Source organism: Phacochoerus africanus, chromosome 10 (assembly GCF_016906955.1).
Source record: "Phacochoerus africanus isolate WHEZ1 chromosome 10, ROS_Pafr_v1, whole genome shotgun sequence".
Classification (NCBI taxonomy): Eukaryota; Metazoa; Chordata; class Mammalia; order Artiodactyla; family Suidae; genus Phacochoerus; species Phacochoerus africanus.
This window is the reverse complement of record NC_062553.1, coordinates 83,556,169-83,580,120: the sequence shown is the minus strand read 5'-3', so window position 1 is coordinate 83,580,120 and position 23,952 is coordinate 83,556,169. Positions and strand designations below refer to the sequence as shown.

At 38.3% G+C, this 23,952-nt stretch overlaps 1 protein-coding gene and 1 long non-coding RNA gene across 2 annotated transcripts in view; one reads left to right on the top strand and one right to left on the bottom strand.

Annotated features, from left to right (window-relative positions):
• The window catches only part of HHIP (hedgehog interacting protein), an 86,611-nt gene extending 64,298 nt beyond the window's left edge, over positions 1-22,313 (top strand). The window contains exons 8-13 of the mRNA XM_047798595.1: positions 690-811; positions 3,478-3,601; positions 4,510-4,640; positions 8,556-8,637; positions 19,113-19,261; positions 22,033-22,313. Coding sequence (XP_047654551.1) covers positions 690-811; positions 3,478-3,601; positions 4,510-4,640; positions 8,556-8,637; positions 19,113-19,261; positions 22,033-22,226 — 802 coding nt within the window. The 3' untranslated portion in view covers positions 22,227-22,313. The remainder of the gene's footprint in view (positions 1-689; positions 812-3,477; positions 3,602-4,509; positions 4,641-8,555; positions 8,638-19,112; positions 19,262-22,032) is intronic.
• Positions 10,327-23,952, bottom strand: part of LOC125137674 (uncharacterized) — a 109,981-nt gene continuing 96,355 nt past the window's right edge. Inside the window, exons 4-5 of the long non-coding RNA XR_007137473.1 lie at positions 14,811-14,859; positions 10,327-11,958 (exon numbers count right to left, since the gene is read on the bottom strand). This is a non-coding gene — a long non-coding RNA (uncharacterized LOC125137674). The remainder of the gene's footprint in view (positions 11,959-14,810; positions 14,860-23,952) is intronic.

The window sequence follows — 23,952 nt, the reverse complement described above, 5'->3', positions numbered from 1 at the left end:
AATAAAATAAAATCACGTACGTGAGCCTACCATTTGGGCAAAGCTTCTAACACAGGGCCTGTCTGAGGCTGAACATCTCCTGTCATGTATTGAGTACTGCACCAGAAGTGGAAAACAGAGTGGTTGCAGGGATACAGGGTGGTGTCAGTGTTTGTTCACCTGTGTGATCACACGCTGACTGGGTGCTCTGCTTCTGCTGCCCAGCATCTCAAGAGACTAATGTACCGCATGTCACCAGCCCAGGAAAAGATCAAAATTCAAAGTGGGAAGTACATCTGAATGCGTAATACTTTCACGCCATTGTAAAGTTGAATCAATCATCTTAAGTTGGGGACTGCATGTCCTACAGGTGATATGAGTTGATGATACCACTGTTGTTGCTCTTTGCCAGTGTTATTACACACCTGCTATTCCTTCACAACAGACTGAGAAATGTGTCAAGGCAGTGTGTACATTCATCATGGAGGGAGATACCAAGAGAAATTCAGAAATAGAGTCCAGAGATCATAAAACTTCAGCAGAGTAACCAAATATATCAGGCTGTTTCCTTTGGTGGTTTCTAGAAGTTCTAAACCAAGTGGCCCAAGGATCCTCACCAGCCCACAAAGGGCTCCTATGTCAGGAATCTCTAGTCTGAGCTTGGAAGATACCCTGATGGGAGTTCATGAGTGTCTCCCCTTTTGTTGCAGATGTGCTGTGGATCGACACCCCACTGATATCAACATCAATTTAACAATTCTTTGTTCAGACTCCAATGGAAAGAACAGATCATCAGCCAGAATCCTCCAGATAATAAAGGGGAAAGATTATGGTAAGTAGAGCCTAATTTATTGATTTGGCTTTAGCCTGGACTTTGTTTTATTTTAGTATATTAATTGAAGAGAAGAGGATTTCTGCAGAACAAGCAATTAGGAAAGCATCAAAACACCGGCCCAAGAGTGGTAAGGCAGTCAGCTGCTCACGGTCTTAAAGGTCCAGTGACTCTTACAAGCCCTAGGGGTTCCATTTGGGTAATTACCTTTCCCCTGGATTGAATGGTGCTCTGTAGGTCCAAAAAATTTAATGGACCTTCAAAAGTTAGCAGTTTATATTTTGCTCATCTGAGAATCGAGATGAATACCTTCTATGTATTTAAGATATAAGGGAGAACTTGTCTTAACATCTTATACACAGAGGAAAAAACAAGTATTAAAGGTAAATTTCTCAATATCCAACAAGCTCATCTCAGCAATTAGGAAAATTACAAGTGTTTCAAATAAGAATGTAATTTTTTAAAGGTGTTTATTTTAGAGAAAACAAAGTAGTAGACTTGTAAAAACATGTCATTTACCCAAGTCATGAAGATGGAATGTTTAAACCTTATTTTTAATAACATGATTACTCTATTTGGAGATACATATAAAACTATAAGGCTAATATTTTTCAATGTTTTTGTATTTACTCCTTTTGGAGGAAACAATATATCAAATATTATTATGATTCAGGGAACATAGTAGATTAAGATTATGAAATTGATTGCTTCTTCTATTTATTCATTCAATACAGGTATTTACTTAGTACCGGGAATGAAGCAGCTGTGTTAGTTCATGTGGTATTCAGTTATTTTTTTTTTTTCAGGTATTCGTGTATGTGTGTGTGCGTCGTCTTAAAGCCAAACCAAGGAATAATGTGGTTAGGAAAAAAAATCTAATGAGTCACTACCTTGTGGGAAGTTTGGCTCTATTTGTAGATGAAACTAAATTCTACAATCACATTAATTGGGGTTCAGCTGAAACTGGTTACTTACTGATAGCCCGACATTTATGTATTAAAAACACAGCCACAGAATCCTTTTACAATGTATACATATATCAAATTGCCATGATGTACAATTTTGTTAATTATACCTCAATAAATCTGAAAAAAAAAAACCAAATAACCACATCCACAGCGCTTACTACATGCCAGCCCCTGAAATAAGCACTTTATAAACTTCACTCATTTCATTTGCAGAAAAACCCTATGTGATACTTCTTGGCCCCACTGTACCGATAAGGAAATTGAGACACAGAAATGTTGTCACACAACATAAATGACAGGACTCGGATCTGAACCCCGACAGCCTGACTCCAGAGTTCATGACCTTATGCTGCCTCTCAGTGTCCTGGTTACTTAAAACCTACCTTTTCTACTTTTTATTATATCATATGCCTCATGATCACGTGGAGATGGGGAAAGACTTCAGAATTAGTCTTTCCACAAAAGCTTTTGCCTAAAGTACTTCCTATTGATAGTGACTTATTAAAGTATGTAATGAATAATGTACTGATTAACTTGCAGCTGGTTTTACATCTTTTCCATTGCGATTGGCATAATTCATAATGATGTGCATGGAAAGATTGAGAGCCGTGACTCTACACATGTAATTCAGAAGGAATGACCGAAATAGACTTTGTTCACCACATGACTCTGTAAACAAAACTCTTAAAACATTTTAAATGAAGACATTTCTTGACTAAGTGCTAGTGTTCTAAAATATGCATCAAGTGTGGTCTTGAAGACCTTTTATGTATCGTACCTTCACTTTCATGAAAGTGTGAACTTTTAAACATTTTATATAACTTGACAGAGGTCTGGCTCAGGTTACTAGATATATGCAGAAGCATTTCTATAAAAAAAAATTCAGTATTAAAAAATTAAGTTTTGGGGAGTTCCCTTTGCTGCGCAGTGGAAATGAATCTGACTAGTATCCATGAGGAAGTGGGTTCAAACCCTGGCCTCGTTCAATGGGTTAAGGATCCAGCATTGCCATGAGCTATGGTGTAGGTCACACACACAGCTCGGATCCCACATTGTTGTGGCTGTGGTGGAGGCTGGCAGCTGCAGCTTCAATTTGACCCCTAGTCTGGGAACTTCCATATGCCACACGTGTGGCCCTAAAAAGAAAAAGAAAAAAGAAAAATTAGGTTTTGGAGTTCCCACTGTGCCACAGTGGAATCTGCAGCATCTTGGGAGCTCTGGGATACAGGTTTGATCCCGGTACAGTGGGTTAGGGATCTGGTGTTGCTGCAGGTGTGGTTTAGGTTGCAACTATGATCCCTCGCCCAGGAACTCCATATGCCATGGGGTGCCAAAAAAAATAATAATAAAAAGTTTTATTTTTTAAGTATTTTGGTTCTAAAGTCCATGATTTATAAAATCTCCAGATTCTGGTTTCATTGAAAATTTGATGTCTTGGCCATTAGAACAAACATTTGCAGAGCATTCCTATTTATTCCACTATACATACTATACATGGAAGCCCTTTACATTTTATAATATTTAAGCAAAAGGAGTGTTTATTTTCACTGTTTATAGCAAGGGTCCAGTTTATGCATCACGGAACACATTTCAGAGTTAAAGTAAATTACTGTATAATAATTGTGGAGTGGCCTGGATTACGTTTCCTTTATGAAAATGTGTTTGATTTCATCTAATGTTATGTTTATTTATTTCCAGAAAGTGAGCCATCACTTTTAGAATTCAAGCCTTTCAGTAATGGTCCTTTGGTTGGAGGATTTGTTTACCGAGGCTGCCAGTCTGAAAGACTCTATGGGAGCTACGTGTTTGGAGACCGTAATGGGTAGGTTTCCTGATACTACAATTTGATAGAGCAAATGACATATCCATTGATTATGGAGCAAATCATAAAATATTGGTAAAATATTCAAACGATTGCCTCCTTTTGGAAGTCAGGTGTTGGGCACACATGAATATTAGTATTCTCTTTTAGTTTCACCATGTAGGGTGGTGTAATTAAAGAACTTCCTACAAGATGCTTTTTAAACAGACTTGATAAAATTCATAAAATAATTAAGAGCAGCGAAGTCTTCAGATGAAGGGTTTGTGTTATTTAAGCTCTTCCCTTCATCCTTCTCGTACATTTACCATGATCGTGAGGAATTTGAAAACCACGGTTTTACCTGAGCTGTGTAAATATTTTAAAAATTATCTTGGAAGGCTAAGAATTTCTTTTTTGCCAGATTTTCAGGACTTTTGGCAACAGACCTTCATTTGTCTCTACTGATAGAAATACTACACAATTAGATTTTAGCCTACAGTTGAGAACTCACATTGAGAAAAATTATAAGAAACTCTGATGAAATCCAAGTTAAGAATCTTATTTCCCAAGTTGCTGGCATTCAGGCATATAGCAGAGCTGATACGATTGGTTGCTAAAAGGCACTAGAAAAGGAAGTCTGGTCCTAGAGAGGAAGTATCATTCTCTAGATGAAGGGGAGGGTTTTTCCCATATTCAGATACTTTTAGTACCACCCCTCCCCAAACAAAACATTATTTTTAAGTACTTTTTCCTCACGTGGGATCTTCAGAGTAGTGACACACATTATGGGCTATATTATTTTTCCCTTTAGAAGCTATGCCTATGACAACAACAATTATGTATTAATGAGTTTTATTTTAAACACCTTATTCTGTCTTTTAGGCAAAAGCATATTTTCATCATAGGTTTCCGGTATGTTTTTGTCATAGGAATTTCTTAACTCTCCAGCAAAGTCCTGTGAGCAAGCAATGGCAAGAAAAACCACTCTGTCTCGGCAACGGTGGTTCCTGTAGAGGTTACTTTTCAGGTCACATATTGGGATTTGGAGAAGACGAATTAGGTACTGTACAAACTATTTCTGTCAAGTTCCATTCCCAACCCTTGCCCAAGAGACTTTGTTCTGCTCTGAAAAATAGTATAACAGTCTCATCCTTCATTTGCTGGAAATGTAACCTCTAGCAAATATGATCTCCTGTAGAGATTCGAGATGGTCCAGTTCAGTGTTCTCTTCCAATGAACTTTCTCTGGCGGGGGGGGGGGGTCTTTAATCTTGTTTCACCTCAAGCAATATGAGTTACAAAGCAGGACAATGGGAGGCAGGAACAAAGGAGAATTTCTAAGTCCTGAAAAGAGAAAATTTTAAATGTCTACTGATATTTTTTGATGCCATTGAGCCACTTGTTTATATTCTCTATCTGAAAACTTTTGCACTTATCCGTGTCTCTTGGAATAAATAGAAAATTTGTTGCAACCTGAATTGCACTTAATCCTTTATTTCCTAATTTTCTTTTTTTTTTTTTTTTTTTTTTTGCCCATTGGGGCATGAAATTTGTGCAAGATTATCTGAGTTTGTAGATCTGCTTTCCAACAGAATAGAAATTATCTTCTCATTGATGATCCACTGGATAACATACAATTTATTTATCAGTATGTTATCAAAACGTATGTAGCTTAACCAGCAAAAAAGGAGTTGATATTGGAATAATATCAAAGAGTGAAATGCCACCAATTTTCAATTTGATAAATTTAGCTTTCATAATGATTCCCTTTAGAGAACAATATCCAAACAAACTATGGCTACCATGTTCCTTTAGCCTCAGAAATGAATTTCTAGGTATTAAGAAAGAAAATTTGTGTTTTCCACTAAATCAGAATACTTTCTCTCAACGTGTAGATTTGGTTTTCCTACATCAAATAGAGAATCCATCAGAAATAGCTCCATGCCAATTATGTAGGTTATCAAGGGATTCAGACAAAATTCCTGAAACACAAAACAGACTTCAGAACCACAGGAATATAACAAATGAAAGAAATCCAATCTGTCTTTTTTTTTCTTGTTCTAGCATTGAAAGCATCTTAAAACTAATTTCCCCTTGAAATTCTCCTATCCCATTCAAAAGAACCAGAAAGAGAGCCATTTTCACTTAAAACCTCTGTAATGTCATTGGCAAACTGATTTTAAACTATAAAAGAGGATCAAATTGTTTGTGGCAGAGTCAGAGATGAGTATTTAGCTGTTGGGACTGAATAATTTTGATTTCCCCAGCCCTTACTACAAATGACTCCACCATTCATCCTGTTAGTGTCACCTGCCTTGGTGCAAATATCCAAATATCTATCCGAATTTAAAACAATATGGGGAAGAGAACCAAGAAGTGAAGCATACACAGTCCTTACTGCTGCAAAGCAACATCATGTGTATTGCATAATTAAAAATAGGAGTTCCCGTCGTGGCACAGAGGTTAATGAATCTGACTAGGAACCATGAGGTTGTGGGTTCGATCCCTGCCCTTGCTCAGTGGGTTAAGGATCTGGCATTGCCATGAACTGTGGTGTGGGTTGCAGATGCGGCTTGGATCCCGCGTTGCTGTGGCTCTAGCGTAGGCCGGCGGCTACAGCTCCAATTCGACCCCTAGCCTGGGAACCTCCATATGCCACGGGAAGAGGTCCTAGAAAAGGCAAAAAGACAAAAAAGCAAAACAAAAATAAATAAACATACTTTCACTGGCTTATTCTTTAATGGAAAACTCTTGGGCTTTAATTAAGAACCATATAAGAAAATGAGTTCGATTTTTTATTTTTTGGTTTGTTTTTGTTTTTTGTCTTTTTAGGGCCACGCTGGCAGCGTATGGAGGTTCCCAAGCTAGGGGTCGAATTGGAGCTGTAGCCGCTGGCCTACACCACAGCCATAGCACTGTTCAGATCTGAGCCACATCTGAGACCTATGCCACAGCACATCACAACACTGGATCCTTAACCCACTGAGCAAGGCCAGGGATTGAACCTGTGTCCTCATGGATACTAGTGAGATTCATTTCTGCTGAGCCATGATGGGAACTCCTGATTTTTCGTTTTTTGAAATAAAGTGTTGACACTTTTTCCTACGTATGTATGTGTTTGTTTTTAACGTGGAATCAGGATGGGTTCATTGTAAGGATTAAATGCGGTAAACTACATAAAGTACTTGACGAATAATGAAATTTTTTTTCTTACATTCCTTGGCTTTTTAACTTCATTTTTATTTTTCCTATTCTGTTCATTTGTATTTTTTAATGTAAATTCCATAACATCCTTTACAGAAGTAAGAAAGCAATAGAGTGTGCTTAATACATAACAATAGCATGGTAATAGAGGAGAATAGAGAAATATAGACTAAATCAGAGAGTAGTTCATGAATGACAACCAAATATAAATTTGAAAGCCTTCACAACATAGAATCATAAATACAGCTTCTAATTCCCTATGCATGTGATCCATTCTATGTCTTGAATTATATGGATGTCAAAGAATTGGTAATAAATGAGAGAGGTTCTTTCCCAGGAGGGCACTTGTCTGTTGTACGTCATCATTGGGCACAGAGCCTAACTCCCAAAACTAGAGATGTGGAGTTGGGAGTGAAAAAATAAAATATTTTTATTTTAATATTTTTTTAAAAAAATTTTTAAACAAAAAAAAATTGTTAAAAATTAAACAGGAGTACCCAATTCCAACTGGCCTCAAATTATCAATGTACAGTAACAACTTGGTAACCAAACTTTTCAGTCTTGGGAAGGATCAACCAAGATAAAACTCGCTGTTCTATATGCATTCTACAAATATTTATTGAGCACCTATTCAGTACAAAATTCTGTTCTAGGAGTTGGTGGTACAGGAGCAGATAAAGAGCCAACAATCAAAACTGTTGTCATGAAATATATATGCTAAAGGAGGACAGTACAATAACTGTTTTAAAATGCATTTGGAGTTCCTGTTGTAGCTCTGCAGAAATGAACCCAACTAGTTTCCATGAGGATGTGGGTTTGATCCCTGGCCTCACTTAGTGGGTTAAGGGTCTGGCGTTGCCTTGAGCTGTGGTGTGGCTCACAGATGCAGCTCGGATCCAGTGTTGCAATGGCTGTGACATAGGCTGGCAGCTGCAGCTCTGATTTGACCTCTAGCCTGGGAACTTCCATATGTGTGGGCGCGGCCCTAAAAAGAAAATACATACATACATAAGTAAATAAATGTACATGGAATGTTAGTTGGTCATAAGTGCTTAAGAGGAAAATTGGATTGTAAAGAGGGATAGAGATTGCTAGGGGTTTGGACAGGTGTACTTTTGAATAGTACAATCAAGAGAGGTAATATTTAAGCACAGATTTGAGAGACAGAAAAAAGCACCTAGGACTTGACAGATGCTGAGACTGGAGGAGCCTGGGATAGGAGCTTATGTCCAAAGTCAGGAGGCCAGTGAGGCTAGAAAGGAGTGAACAAGGGGGCAAAACAGTGCAGATGGAGTCAGAGCAGTAAGGAGGGAACATCCTAGGTCACATCAGGACCCATCTTTGCTCAGAGAGAGATTAGAAACCGTTGGAGTGTACTGAACCAGAGGAGTGTGACTCCGTTTCTGTAATCTCATCTGCCTCTTAAGGAATCTCTGTGGCTGGTATGTTGAGAGTAGAATCAGGGAGATCAGTTAGGAGGCTGTTCCCATCACTTGGGAGACAGATTAATATCTGCTTGCACTTGAGAAGTAGTGATCAGAATCTGGATGTCAAGGTGGACCTGTGAAACTCTTATGATCTTCAGGCAACATCTTCCTGAGGATTTAGGAATGTATCATATATGTATATACAAACATATATATGTGTGTATGTGTATATATATATGTGTGTGTGTGTATATATATATATATATATATATATCACCTGCTAGGCAATAGAAAGTAAGGCTTTATAATACTGTGAATTGACTTCCTATATTTCTCTCTTCCTAGGTGAAGTTTACATTCTATCAAGTAGTAAAAGTATGACCCAGACTCACAATGGAAAACTCTACAAAATCGTAGATCCCAAAAGGTAAGGTTTTTTTTAATAGTCCTTTAAGTAATATTCTTCCCCAAGTTATTAGAGTGCATTGATTAGTAATGGAATTGCTATTAGCAATCAGCAAAGGTGAGCATTTCTCCCCTGTCCATCTGCTAACTTTTAACTTCCCAAATGTCAGAGTTCCCTGGTGGCCTAGTGGTTAAGGAGTTGTCACTGCTATACCTCAGGTTCGATCTCTGGCCCAGGAACATCTGCATGCCGTGGGCATGGCCAAAAATAATAATAAAAACAAACAAATAAATAAATGAATAAATTTTAAATCCCTTTTAGGAAGAATAAATTCCAATAATCTGAAAAGTTTACTAAAAGCCTTCATTTAATTCCACTTTAAAAATATTTGTAGGTTGTAAGTTGTGTTTTTTTCTGAAAAAAAAATCACTAGTAGTGGAGATTCCTGTCCTTTTTCCATACCATAAAACACAATCTTTCCTGAGAAGAATATAGGCTGACATGGGTACTGCGGAATGAAAAGAAAAAAATCAATGTCAAATGGTTTCTCTGTGTCAGAGAACATCACATATACCCATCCATCACACGATGAAAATGATAGTTTTCCTTCTCTATTTAACAGTATATATTTTCTTTCACAATAAGAGAAGGACCATTCACATGCCATAGGGGTTCTTTTCTTCCGTGAAACCAGTGTCCTGTGAGAAGCAAAGTAGTGAATTAAAAAAAAAAAAGCAGACACATTAGTGATTGTTGAAGTTGCTAATATTAAGAACAAACGTCCAACTGATGTTCATTCATAAAATATCAGCATTCTAATGATTCCAAAGGAGGTCTCAGGATTTCCTTCTGATTTAATGCCATTTGTTTCAAAATAGTCGTTATTATTCCATTACATTGGTCAAAGTTGATAGGCTTTTGCAAGCTTTCTGGTGGTGGTATTAATTCTCTCTGTGCCTCACAAAAACACTTCTCTCCTCATCTGGATTGTTTAGTCTGTTGGTGGTGAGTTGAGGTGAATTTTACACCTTCAGTCCATTATTAGTGTCTAATTACCAGGGTTGCCGTGAGGGACCTTGGCTTCGTGATCTTTGGGCCCCCTCTCGTAGGGTGGTCTCAGAGTGACATACCTGACTTCTCATTATGGTGCCTGTTTCTGGTGAGTCGTGTCATGTGTGGGGCCAGGGTTAAGATGTGTGTTTGGTTTTCAGAAAGTGGGGGGAGTAACAGAGTCCCAGAGACACCGTCCTTGGACACAGGCATGGGCATACATTTCAAAATTAAACTGACTATAAGAAATCAAATGTTTTCATAAACATTTGTTGGGAGCCTCATGCTGTTTCGATTTGGATGCCAACGTTTGTTATTCTAGTAGTTCTCCCTAGATGAGTTGAAGTTCTATATAAGCAGACACTTTAGTGTATGTGAACAGGATTATTTTGGAAACACGAGCTCATTACTAGCCTAGCAGGGTTCAGGATGTCTGCTTCAGAGCAAAACAGTTTTTCTAAAACCTTTGAGGGAGAATTTAAAGAAAGAGCCTCATCAACTGGGGAAAAAAAAATACATAGACAGTTCTTGTTACATCAAAACTCTAACTAAAATTGAAATCTGAGATTAACTGTATTCTTATGGAAAAGACTCAGACTTGATAGAATAATGTTTTCAGAATAAATTTCAAACATCAATTGACTCATGGCTCTCGAAGGGATTAACTACAAATTATAAAACTTTTGTATTCTGTATTATGTGTCATGGAAACATTCTTACTCACCATAGGATTTATATATATTTTTCTCTTTGCCCTATACACACATATATGCACACATGCACACACACACAGAAGAAAGATGAGGGAGTTTAGAAACCATATACAGTGTTCTTGAGTCACTTTGGCAAAAACAGACGAGTTTCCAGCATCACCACCTCATCTGTAAGGACAATTTGGTCTAAAGATGTATGTTACATAATCACTTACACAAGTTTAAGATCATTTTCAGTGAGCATCTTTCTCAGATGCTCATCCTTCTCAGATGGCGGTATTAGCTGTTATAAACAAATGTCATTGTTTTTAATGAAAAAAAAAGTCAGTGAGAATACACCAGCTTTCACTGAGGCTTAACTAGAACTCAGGAGTTATTGAGGAAGAAGCAGAAAAGGGGTGAATGTTGCATCCATGTGAGAATAAGGAAACTTTCAGGGGTAGAAGAGTCACATCTCAGGGCAGAGTGGAGGCAGGGTCACGTCAATACCATTTGATCACCCAGCTGGTGAGGCCTCTTTACGGGGTCCTCCAAAGTACCAGGTTTGGCCTGGTCTGGAAAACTCCTCCTGCCAGCAGAAGTCAATGCACGGAGCACTAGTTTCACTTAGTAGAGCCATTCGAGACTAGAAAGACAGGGGAAGTATATCCTGGCAGGACAGCAGTGTGGGACACGGCATTAAGTTATGTCACCATGTTGTGTTCCTTGGCCTGTCAGTAAAGTTCGGAAGAGCATTCTGCTCCTGCATCCTTTCTGCAGAGTGCTGGGAAGGTAATTAAATAGTATGTTTAGGGCATATCCAATTCTTTAGCACCGTGCATTCAAGAATGATCTTCAGGTGATCTCTCAACTTTTGAGGTGGTCTTAGTTCCAAAACTGGGTCCAAGGTGTCCATGGAGTTTTAAAGAGCTCTGACTATCTAGTTTTCAAATGTCCAAGTCACATCTTGGATGCTTGCCCTCTGTTAAATCTTTTCAGAATTGAACAAATGCTCCAGGGGGATGGAAATGAAAGAATTCTAACAGAGTTATGAACTTCCCAAGCTTTATTTTCATCGAGCACACATTTTTTCACACTACTGATAAAGATGCTTTAATTTTTTTCTTTCAGTTGAGCTTCAGCTAAATGACCTTTTTTGACTTGGAAACGTTGCCAGGGTTCTTTCTCCAGGAATTTATAAAACAAAAATTATTCTTAAACATGCTGATTTAATGACTGTGGACCCAGTCTTCTTGCTATGTTTTAACATGTTGCTTATCTGTTACTCACCCAAGTCACACAGCCCATTCCCTCAAGAGGTCTATAAATTAGCGATGCAAATTCCCAGCTTTGGAGACCATTTTCCAGAAATTTCATATCGGACTCCTGGGTGACCAATACCAAAAACTGCTCCTCCTGCCTCCTTCCCCACAATGGTCCCACTTACTGCTTTTTGTTTATTTTGTTCTTAATATCTTCATCCTACTCATTATACTGGATGCTGAAGAGTGCTTTCTTCACAGAAATCACTGCATGAGGGGAAATCGGTCTGTTTATCCTTCACATGTGTCTCAGGGAGCCAGCAGGCTGCTCTGCCATCCTAAAGAAAGCCATGCATAATGGAGAGGGTTTAGCCCAATAAGCCAGTCTAGTCCCAATTCATCAGTCAAAGTTTTATGCAAGTGGCCTCCCTAGGTTGATAAAATCCCCACAGTGCCTGTTGACCCAGCTGCCAAGTCCTCTTGCTGCAGGCGGTGTTTTCATGGCCACCCTGACAGTAATACAAACTGTTTAGCAGCTCCATTGACCTTTCAGCTATTAACAGGGACACAGGCTCGACAAGGGACTAGTTTTCAAACATGACAGAATTTCTTAACACTAGAGGTCATGAACAAGTATATGCCCTATAAAAATCCATTCAGCATGGTGGATTTGAAGCCTAAAAGACGAGCGTGGCCCACATTGTTGCTATTATGACTTTTCTACATTTCCAATAATGAAAAATGGTATGCACTTATGTGCTGGTTTATGTTTTATACTCAATGTGCTATAGTTTAAATTGTGGGGCACAATACTTTTAGCTAACAAATCCTTCCTACGCTGCCACAGAGCATCTGAAATTTCAAAGATATATCACAAAAGAACAGGATAAGATCCAAGTCAAAACTTCTAATGAAGGGATGAGCATGCAAACCTCATATATGGTAATGACCTTAATGTAACTGGAATTGAATTTTATTTATAGTCTACTAAGATTTGTCTATGTGTATATATGCACACAAATACACTTAAACATACCCAGGTAATCCATATAATGCTATGTCAAACCATCCCCTATTTCAAAATATATAGAAAATATTATGCAATAATTTATGGAAACATTTTTATTTAAATGACCATGATATTTTAAAATGCTGATATAATGCTTCTTATATGTCTGTCCTCTTTTCTGGAGATAAGAACATGACCACAGCATTCAAGGGAATTTTCTGCTTTCTACTAATTATAGTCTTTCTTTCTTAAACTATTAATTTTGAATGCTGGAATATCAGTTCCTAGAGTATTTGTACAGATTGCTATGAAAACATGGTTGAATTCCCACTTATAAATGGCATTTGTTAACACATGAAATAGAGAATGTCAATAATTAAAATATATTCTTCAGGGGTTCCCGCCATAGCGCAGTGGTTAACGAATCCGACTAGGAACCATGAGGTTGCAGGTTCGATAACTGGCCTTGCTTAGTGGGTTAACAATCCGGCGTTGCCGTGAACTGTGGTGTAGGTTGCAGATGCGGCTCGGATCCTGCGTTGCTGTGGTTCTGGCGTAGGCCAGTGGCTACAGCTCCGGTTCGACCCCTAGCCTGGGAACCTCCATATGCCTCAGGAGCAGCCCTAGAAAAGGCAAAAAGACAAAAAATAAAATAAAATAAAATATATTCTTCAAAAAAGATTCATTTGTTAAAAGTCAAAAAACTCTTAACAGCATTTCTTTTTATTACCCATGTTTCTCCCCCACCTGGGACAATGGTGGGAACTGGTATTATTAGACCTTCTGAATATCTTATACTTTTATTGTAAGACAAGGTAGCATCATATATTGCAGTATTTGAGATAAAGGCAGCTTTAATCTTGCATAAAACAGCAGCATAAATTTGTAAAAAGATTTTCTAGAGGAAGATGAACTTTTTAAAGAAAAAATTGTACCTCAGCCTTATTTTTTTTAATCTAACTTATTTTAGTTGCGCTTAAAAAAATCTGCTGCTTAAATAGCTTAGTTTTTGTCAATGTCAATGAATCAAAACATATAACATCAAAATTTGGGAATCTGTCATCCTAATACTCTTCAAAAAGATTTTAAGCTGACATTTTTGTGCTATTTTAATGGATAGAAACTCTGTTTCTAATGTTAACTTCCTGTTTAAAGCATTTAGTGATATTTAAAATTTCTGCCTTCATATAATATAAAATTAAAACACTAACACATCTACAGCTTTTAAAGTGGGAAAATACTTGTTTTTTAGATGATTTCTAAAAGAAAAATACTATAGGGTTCAAGTCTTTTAAATTATATTGTAATCAAAGTGTTATTTAAAATGTCTGTTTTGGAGTTCCCGTCGTGGCTCAGCAGAAATGATTCTGACTAGTATCCATGAGGACACAGGTTCAATCCCTGGCCTCGCTCAGTGGGTTAAGGATCTGGCACTGCCGTGAGCTATGGTGCAGGTCACAGATACAGCTTGAATCTGACATTGCTGTGGCTGTGGTGTAGGCCAGCGGCTACAGCTCTGATTCGACCCCTAGCCTGGAAACCTCCATATGCTGTGGGTGCAGCCCTAAAAAGACAATAGAGTGGAGTGGAGTGGAGTGGAGTGGAGTGGACTGGAATGGACTGGACTGGACTGGAATAGAATAGAATAGAATAGAATAGAAAAGAAATAATGTCTGTTTTCCCAATATAGATATTTCTCATTTAGTGTTTAACATTTTTATCAATTTATGGCTTATGAAATAAGTTTTGAAGTAGAAAAAAATTGATTTTGATGTAAAATTCTAAAGAGAATATGGTTCCTTTATATTAGGAAGCAAAGTCATTGGCTTTTTATTGTACCCTAATTTTTGGTTTTTAAAAATCATATCAGAGTACAATTCTAAGATTAAATCAGGAGATTTAACCAATGTGCAGGTATCTTTTGCTGGCCTCCTGTGTTCAAGATACTTTATTGCATGCTATGGAGGGAGAATATAAATGAGAATTTAGTTCCTTCCTCTGAGGAAGCTTATTTTTACCTTAAATTTGGAGACTTCCACCCATTATCTAGGATATAAATAATATTATCGGAGATAAAAATGGACACCTCAGGACAACACAATTATGCCAAAACATTGTATGTTATAGATTGGCAAATTCATGGTCCAGAAGGCGATGGGTACTGAGTTGGGTCAAACTCACCATGATTTGGCTTCCCGGCCCAGTCTGTTCTGCACACTAATTAGGTCACCTGTAAAAGAGAATAATGACTGCAGAACGTGGACATTATGTAGGTTTTCAAGCAAGTAGAGCCAGACTGACAAGAGTGGGGCCTCAGCCTGGTTGTTGCACTTGCAGAAGGAACCGTCTCAGTGAGGCATTAACATGAGAAACAATTGCCTGCAGTGGGTTTTCCTCCCCCAGCGGGCATTCATTCCTACAGCTTTGCAGAGCTCCCTGCAGGTTTCACTTCCTCCTGAGTTCACAGCCTCACTTCTAGCGCCATTTTGGTTTGTGTGTTTCTAATCTCCCCTAAGCAAATCTGTCCTCCACCCACTGCTCACCTGCTTCCTGGGCTGCCCTCTCCCAAGGTACCAACCTTTGTTTTTTGTTAGTGCTTGAGTTGCCAAGTTGCATAGATCTTGAGGAGTCTGCCCCAACTCTGTTTTTCCCACTAGCCTTATTTGTAGTATTCAGTTTTGTCAACAACAAGATTTTCCTGCAACAAATCTACTGAATTACTGAAGTGCCTGTTTTTCTGTATTCAGCAGAAATAATTATAGTAGACCAGTTTCTGAATTTAGGACATTGCAAACATAATACCTAAGGCAATTTAATAAAATTGGACTTTGTCTCTTTTTTCCCCTAAAAGCAGGTGACCTTATCATCTAGTTTCATTAGTCATTTCTCCTAGGTTTTCCTTTTAAGGAAATACATAACTTTTCATTTCCTAATTTTCCCTTGGAAATATATACATTGAGTTAAGCTGATAAAGTTGAATGAAGGTAATCCACACACCCTTTTAGATTCTTGTCTATCATGGTGGTGGTGTTTGGATAGGGAAATTAACAGGGCCTGAAGCACAGGTGCCTGGTCCCCTGTTTCCTAAAGAGGTTCCCTGTTTCTGAAAGCTGTGCTAGGAAAGTGTTCCAGATTATCTGTAATTAGCTGCGTACAAGCTATGCAATCTCTTCTACCATGTTCTAATCTTCTAAATTTGGGAATAACAAGGTTGGCCCTGTCCTAAGAGGACAAAATTGACTAAGAAATTACTGGAAAATTGGAGTGGCTTTCTCATTTGCTTTCATTATGGTTGTATCTTTAACCATAGGACAAAACTGAGCAGGTATTTGTGAAAGTTGTCAGAATCTTATGAGCACTAGGCAGCCTAACCCATATCTCTGCTAAATTGCCACTGCCTCGGTCCTCTCTGAGTTTAACACACACTCAATCCCAAACTGCCATGTTAAAGCCAGTCAATGCTGTTTGGAGTGGCCATGTGCTCAGAACATTTTCATCCCTACGGGGAAGAGAAAAGGGAAACAGGGTAACTCATTCCTTAAAAGAAGTGAGGTCCTGTAAGTGAAGGGTTATGTTTTAGGTACCTTTTCATGTTAAAGGATTCTCCCACAGAATAACAGTTCAAAAGAGAGAAGAGGATTTATTTAACATGCTAGTAAGTGAGAGATGTTAGTCTCCAACTTCATAAAAGAAAAAAATTGTTTGCCTGTGTAATCAAATAAAAATTTGAGGAATCATGTTTATATATGACAGCCACAGTCATATAAGCTAAACAAGCCCAAATAAGAAGCAGTCACATCCACAGATAGATAAGCACTTGCTCAATCTTTTTTTTTTTTTTTTTGCTATTTCTTTGGGCCACTCTCGCGGCATATGGAGGTTCCCAGGCTAGGGGTCGAATCGGAGCTGTAGCCACCGGCCTACGCCAGAGCCACAGCAACGCGGGATCCGAGCTGAGTCTGCAACCTACAGCACAGCTCACGGCAACGCTGGATCGTTAACCCACTGAGCAAGGGCAGGGACCGAACCCGCAACCTCATGGTTCCTAGTCGGATTCGTTAACCTCTGCGCCATGACGGGAACTCCGCACTTGCTCAATCTTAAGCAAAAGACAGTTTAGAATTCTGTCCATAATCTGAGTTTCCATGCTTTTGAATGTTTGGTGAAAAATAGTCAGAGTGTCTAATTAGAGGATCAGCCAGGAAACAACCCTGCCCTGAGGAACCACACTTTAGAGATGAATCCCTATTTGTCACATCCCCTTATCTCTTCCCAGCACACATGAATCCATGTGTGGATGCTTTGCCTCAAACAAGCAACATCTTCTGGTTGTTGTTTAATCTGAGTCACCTATCTTCTTGATCTATGTAGTGTCTTCTTCTCTTTAGATTCATCTGCTCAGGCATGAACCAGATCATTAAACAGCATGTGAGCTATGTGCCTGCATGTTTTGCATCACATATAACATGTAACATACTCCTGACACGCTCTACCTCTGGGTCTCTTTTCTTGAATGAATCAGAAAGAGAGTCTAATTCTCTTTGAGTAACAAAGAGAATCTGGATAAACAGACTCTCAGTTACCAGTAAAATGTGAACAATATCCGTTTACCTAATACGACTCGGTGAATGATGGTGGCCCGTGACCCAGAAGAACCAGCTACAGAAAAACTGCTCTTCTGGTGGTCAAAAATGCCACCACCATCACATAAGCGAAGTCAGAATTTTATATGAGGAAGAAACAAAGCAGACTTGGGCTATTCAGCAATAAGGAGACTGAATAATTCAGGGCAATACCCTCACTTTCCTTGCATCAACATTTCACAGTTTCTCCACCGAGTCACACTCTGCCCTTGCTCTTGGGGACACATGGGAAATATTTGATAGTGCATTCTGAGTGAATATATGGAATGCATTATTACATAATAACATCACATAATGAATGCCTTTCACATACATTGACCATTTCTAGATTTAGACAAGAGGTTGAATAGATTGAAGGAAGTTTCCTGAACAATCACATTAGTTGCAAAACACAACATTTCAACAGAGAGTGGGGTTTTATTGGCGAGAGGAGCTAAAGAAGTCATTATACATTTTAAATACGGTTTTGAGTCATTGAAGAAACAGCCTGAGGTCAGGCCTCAAATTACCATCACTGTTCATATTGCCACAGGGGCCTAACAAGATAACCTGTCTCAAGAAATCGGAGTCTGCAGGGCTTAATTATTTGCTCCTCTTAGAAAGCTATATCATTTACCTCTGTGGTGGTTCTGACCTATAATTATCGCCTTCGTTGTTATGGTGCTTAAGAACTCCAACCACTTTGGCCATCCCTGATGGTGGGGATTTGACTGGAGGTGAAACATTTGTTTACATTCCTTCACTGAAAAGGGCTTTCTCAACCACACCGTGGCACAGGTAGCAGTGACTGATAGAAAACCACATTTTTTTCCCGAAGATTAGGTAATGAGCAGTTGTGATCATGACTCCAGCCTGAACCAACTTGAAAGACAGCCTCCTACTCAGAAACAGTAAGATATAAAAAAAAAATCTCCTGAAGGCATCTTGGGCCTTCCCTTAGTGATGGCCATTTTAAAACAATTAAAACAACCTCTGTGACTTTTTATGTGACAGATGAGATGTATTGTTTGCTACTATTAGCATTCTTTTCCTTTGTAGTGGGACAAAATCAAATTATGAGATATATATGTTTATGTATATAAAAATCTCTCTGTATAGATCATTCTTTGCACAAAGAGTTTAAACTTTGACTCGATAGTAAAAACATAACATATTATCACGTCCTTTCAAAAACAATCATTCTGGGAAAAGTATCTCAAAAGAAATGTAAAAATGAATTAAAAATTGATCCCCAAGCTTTTTAAGCTGCAAGTGTTCATTTTGATGATTGACTTCAGCCCTGTGCCAAATATGCCAATAACAAGTGACACATAGCTCAGAGACTATTCCTAAAAATTTTTGTTGGCATTCTGGAAAAAAAAATTTTAATATCTATACATCTTTTTTATTGTAATTGCTAGGAATACTTAGCAACCAAAATATCAATGTTACATATACATTTTTAATCAATGAATTGTAATCATGATAAAGTTTCTCACCATGTTGAATTTGTTCCCTTTGGTTCATATCTGGTTAGTCTGTTTCCTCATGGGTGTCTGTTTTCTCTTCTGAGAAAGCAGTCAGCCTTTCCGACTATGTCACTTAAAGGTCTCTGGGAGTTCCCTGGTGGCTCAGTGGGTTAAAGACTCAGCAGTTGTCACTGCTATGGTGTGGGTTCATCTCTGGCCTGGGTGGGAACTTCTGCCTGTTGTGGGTGTGGCAGAAAATAAAACAGAAAGGTCTCTTTAGAAAGCAAGAGACATGCTTTGTAAGCATACTTTGTAAGCACAAAATCACTAGATGTCTTTCCAGTATTGACATTGAAGCCAAATGCCCTCTCAACCGCTGTCTTCTGATGCAGACCTCTGATGCCTGAGGAATGTAGGGCCACAGTCCACCCTGCCCAGACACTGACGTCGGAGTGCTCCCGCCTCTGTCGGAATGGCTACTGTACCCCCACGGGCAAATGCTGCTGCAGCCCAGGATGGGAAGGGAACTTCTGTCGAATCGGTTAGTATTTCTGTTGTCCTTGAGAAAGATTATGCATAGGATAACCCCTAGGAGCTCAAGAACGTAACACCAGTTATTTCTTCTAGAATGATCTAGTATTCAAATTTGTAGCCATTTACAGTAATGCTTAGTCTGTTTCTGAACTTGGACATAAAATCTTTCCCCTCTTCCTGATGTAAACAATTCATTTATCTAAGTGAATCATAAACATAATTGAGTTCTTTCTCAAAATCAAAAATGAAAACAGCCCACCCAGGTCATCGCTGTGGGCTCTCAGGCTTGGGTTTGAGACTGCACACCAGCCCATGACCTGGTGTTTGCAAAGCCCCCTTCCAAGTGCCAGCGTGTTCCAGACACTCCATAAATGCCCTCCCTAAATTTACTGCTTGCTTTCTTGCTGCAGTGCACTAAAAACAGGAGTTTTCAGTGGTTTTTTTTTTTAATAGAAAAGGGGAAAATGCAGTTATCTAGAGGCATGTTATGATATTTTTAAATTCTTTTTGCCACTCCCTTATGAATCATCAACTAGGTGTGCAGCTGTTCAGTGAGGGCAAAGGAGATTTATTCCAGGGCTATTCCATCCTTTAAATTGAGACTTCCGGTAATTACTGCAATCCCGTTTAAATTCTATTGGGTGTGACATAAGAAAACTACATAAATTTAGATACCTAGAGTTGAAGACGTGCATATTGAAAGTACATTTTCAACAACCAGCATATATGTATTACTTACAAAAAGATTTGGATCTCTGCCATTTCAAATATTAAAGTATCTCTTGCCAATGAAAATTAAAGTCCTGTAATAATATTTAATGATATCCTTAATTCATAAAGCCCATCTTTCATTATTCTGAACATGTATTTATTTCCAAAAATTATAGCCATAACTTGTCTACTTTATATATTGTCTAACAAAAAGTAGACATTTAAAGTCATACAAACAGTATACATTTTAAGTTTAAATTGCTTCAACACTAATAATATTACATGATTGATACTGTAGTTACATGTCTAGGAAAGCACTATCATAATTAAAACTCAACAGAAATTAATTACAGTATTTAAAACAATGCTGGAGTTCCCCTTGTGGCTTGGGGGTTAAGAACCCAACTGACATAGTGTCCATTTCCACGAGGGTGCATGTTTGATCCCTAACCTATAGGTCACAGATACACTTTGGATCTGGCATTGCTGTGGCTGTAGTGTAAGCCTGCAGCTGGAGCTTCACTTCGACCCCTGGCCTGAGAACTTCCATATGCCACAGGTGCAGCCGTAAAAAGAAAAAAAAAAAAATGCTTACATTCTGTTGACCTAGTCTGTCTCCCTTTTCATTAGTTGGCCAAAAAATGAAAATCAGTGTTTAAATGCAATAATATTCTAATTCCAGATGATATATCTTCCCTCTGCCTCCTTTGATGCCTGACAATATCTATTCTCTCTACTTCTTTTATATAGTGTCCATTCTATTTTATTCCTTACTTATATTTTGCCTAATCTCTTAAGTCACCTCATCAGATAAGTATTTATTGAGTGCTTTCTAGTAGCAGTATGTTAAATTGAGGATAAGCAAATAATTTTGAATTTAGGTGGCATGATACATACCATAATAGACATTAATATGTGCTACAGATGAAAATAGACATTCTTCCAATTCATATGAAGTTTTATTTCAATAAAGTACTTCAATCTTTCCACTAAATCAATTTAAATACTTTGGATATATAAGACAAACAAGGACCATTTTATAAAAGTAACATATTTGTGGTATTTTTGACTCAAGCAAGAACTTTATTCATATACTCACAAAGTTTACTCATCTCCCATAGATTTAAAAGACTATTTTAGTATATTTTCTTCCTCCTTGTTCTTTCTTTCCCATATATGAACCACAGACCCCTCGATTTTGAATAATGTGTAGGAAAAGGTTAAAATTAAAATAACCCTGTCCTCTAAAAGTATAAGGACATATATTCAAGGAATTTGAGTCTAAGTGGCTGCACACCCTAGATTCATCCTGTCAGTAAGATACAATGAAGTTACATACCCAATTTTATGTCTTCATCTCATTTTAGCTATAAATCTTCACATTCCCTACCTCTATTGTAGTGTTACACATTCTTTAATGAAAAGACGCTGTGCTGTAGAATAGCCCTGAAAAGGATCACTCAGAAAATTTTTTGCTGGCCAACCGCCTGGACCCCCAAGAAGGGGCTTCATTCAGGGAGTGATCAGAGGTGAGGCATATGCCATGCACCCCTTGCGGCAGAGAAGGGGCAGAATCCAAGGGAATCCACGTGGTGGATCCTCCCTCCAACCAAAATCAAGAACTGACCATTTCCTAATGTTGCTCTGGTGATGCTGGAACACTGACTTTTCTCTCTGGCCACGCCCTACCCACCATGAGGTCCTGCTCTGGAGGGATGGAAACAGAGCCACCCGGAAGGCCCTCTGTTGGGGATGCCCTAGGGAAGCAGAGGTTTAAAAGAAATGACATCCTTATTTCAAATAGTTGTGCAAGGGATTGAGGTTGTTTCCCATGCTTTCTGCATCTCTGGTTGACCTGCTTCTCTAGAAATGCTTCCCATTGTCTGCTGTGTTCTGGACCCCAGAGAGCTGGAAGTCTGAAAACCTTTCCTTGTGTATGTTGTCTTTTGGATCATGGTGGGACTGGCTTCCTCCTTCTTCCTCTCCCTTCGCTTACTCAGCAGCCTCATATTCAGTGATTCTGACTTACTGAATGGAGTGTGATTTTACTGCTCTTTTTCCTCCCAGCAAAATGTGAGCCAGCATGTCGCCATGGCGGTGTCTGTGTTAGACCCAACAAGTGCCTCTGTAAGAAAGGATATCTTGGTCCTCAATGTGAACAAGTGGATAGAAACCTCCGCAGAGTGACCAGGGCAGGTATTCTTGATCAGATCATTGACATGACATCTTATTTGCTGGATCTAACAAGTTACATTGTATAGTTTCTGGGACTGTTTGACTATTCTTTTCCAATGGGCATTTATTTTTTATCCCGTCATTAAAAAGAACGACTGTTATCCTGCTACACACTCCTGTGATTTCATTTTCTTTGATTAATTTGAAAGTCATTTCCCAAGTTGTACAGGTCCTGTGTGTATATATTGGCACGTTTGTTCACATATGCACGTACACACACACACATACTCACAACCCCTATGCGTGTGGTTGCGTAACAGATGGGTTTTTAAAATATACATTTCCTTGTGCAGAGTAATTTCCCTGGAAATTCCATTGTAAATTGATAACGGAATTTTTATGTCACCAGAAGATGTTATTTGACGTCCCAGGAATTTTCTGTCTGTAATCACTAAAGTCAACTTCAATGGAGTTTTAAAACATTACTGTGCAATCTGATGAATTTAATTAAAAAGGCCATATTTTTATATTAAAGAATTATAATATGAGAGAATATTTCAGAACTCCTTGATGAATTTCTCAGTGGGCAACTTGATATAAAATTGTAATCTTCATTCTTACCAATGTATCCAATTGCAGAATGTTACCCACTTGCCTTTTTTATTGGTGGAGCAATCTGGTTACTCTAGCTTAACTTCAAGATTGTTTTCAAGTGTTTTATAATTAAATCATAACAGCATATTCTAAAACCAGTCTTCCTAAAAAGTCTGCTTTTATTGTATAATTATTTAACAGTAGGCACTGGGTTTGTGTTACGTATTTATATTTTTTATTTTATTTTTATAATATAGACATCACCTAGATGAAACACCTTTACCCTGTCCTGTAAAATACTAAAGTTACCTTTTTCACCAACCTAATTGGAAAGAAGGGGAGTGAAAAAGCAAACAGTCTTTAATGTGCTGTGGATCTAATCTAGCAATGCATCCTTGTGCCAACATGTAATCATTAATGACGGATGAAAAAGCAAGAAAACAACCAATCTTTATAAAATTCCAGCATTAAACATTTGTAAAGTGCTTTTCACCATAGCAAGACTGTCAGAGTATCTGTGATTCAAATGTTGCAGGTTTCACACTGAATCGGGGGAACCTCACTGGAGAAGAGTTCACTCGTTTTTAACAAACCTTGGCTATGTAAGCTGTCACTTGTACAAATTTTTCATATGATCATTCTTGCCAGATATGACTTTTAATGTATACGTTCCTTTGGAACTCAATGAAAATCCTCTTTGGTTCATGTATGAATAAATTTTCTGTAAATGTTCTGTTCAGGTTTTTCAAGAAATGTCATGTTCTAACTTAAAACTGCAAAAAGTCTGGTAGACGTTTTTCTTCCTGGTTTTTGAGGCCAGTCTGCCACATTTGGACTATAACAAAATTATAAGGCCTCTTTGCACTACTGAAAAAACATCGGCTCATGACACGTGGGCACCCACTATAGGTTGTCGTTCTCTAAACATCTGTTCCTCCGGAATCTAAATAGTTGAGCGCAGGCCACATTATGCACACACACTGACTTCCCAAACGTGCTCCTTACCTTTGGGAATAGGAGCCTCAATTAAAAGGCTAAAATAAAATCTTGTAGCTAGTGTTTCTCTATTGTTTTAAAGCTTTTGCAATTGAAGCACAGTGAGAAACCACAATGTGGCAAGGTTGGTTAAGTACACTGCTCTTGTCTTCCATATATGATTACTTAAGTTTCAAGTGACCTCATGCTAAATGGAAATGGGTTGACAAATCTTGGTGCAGT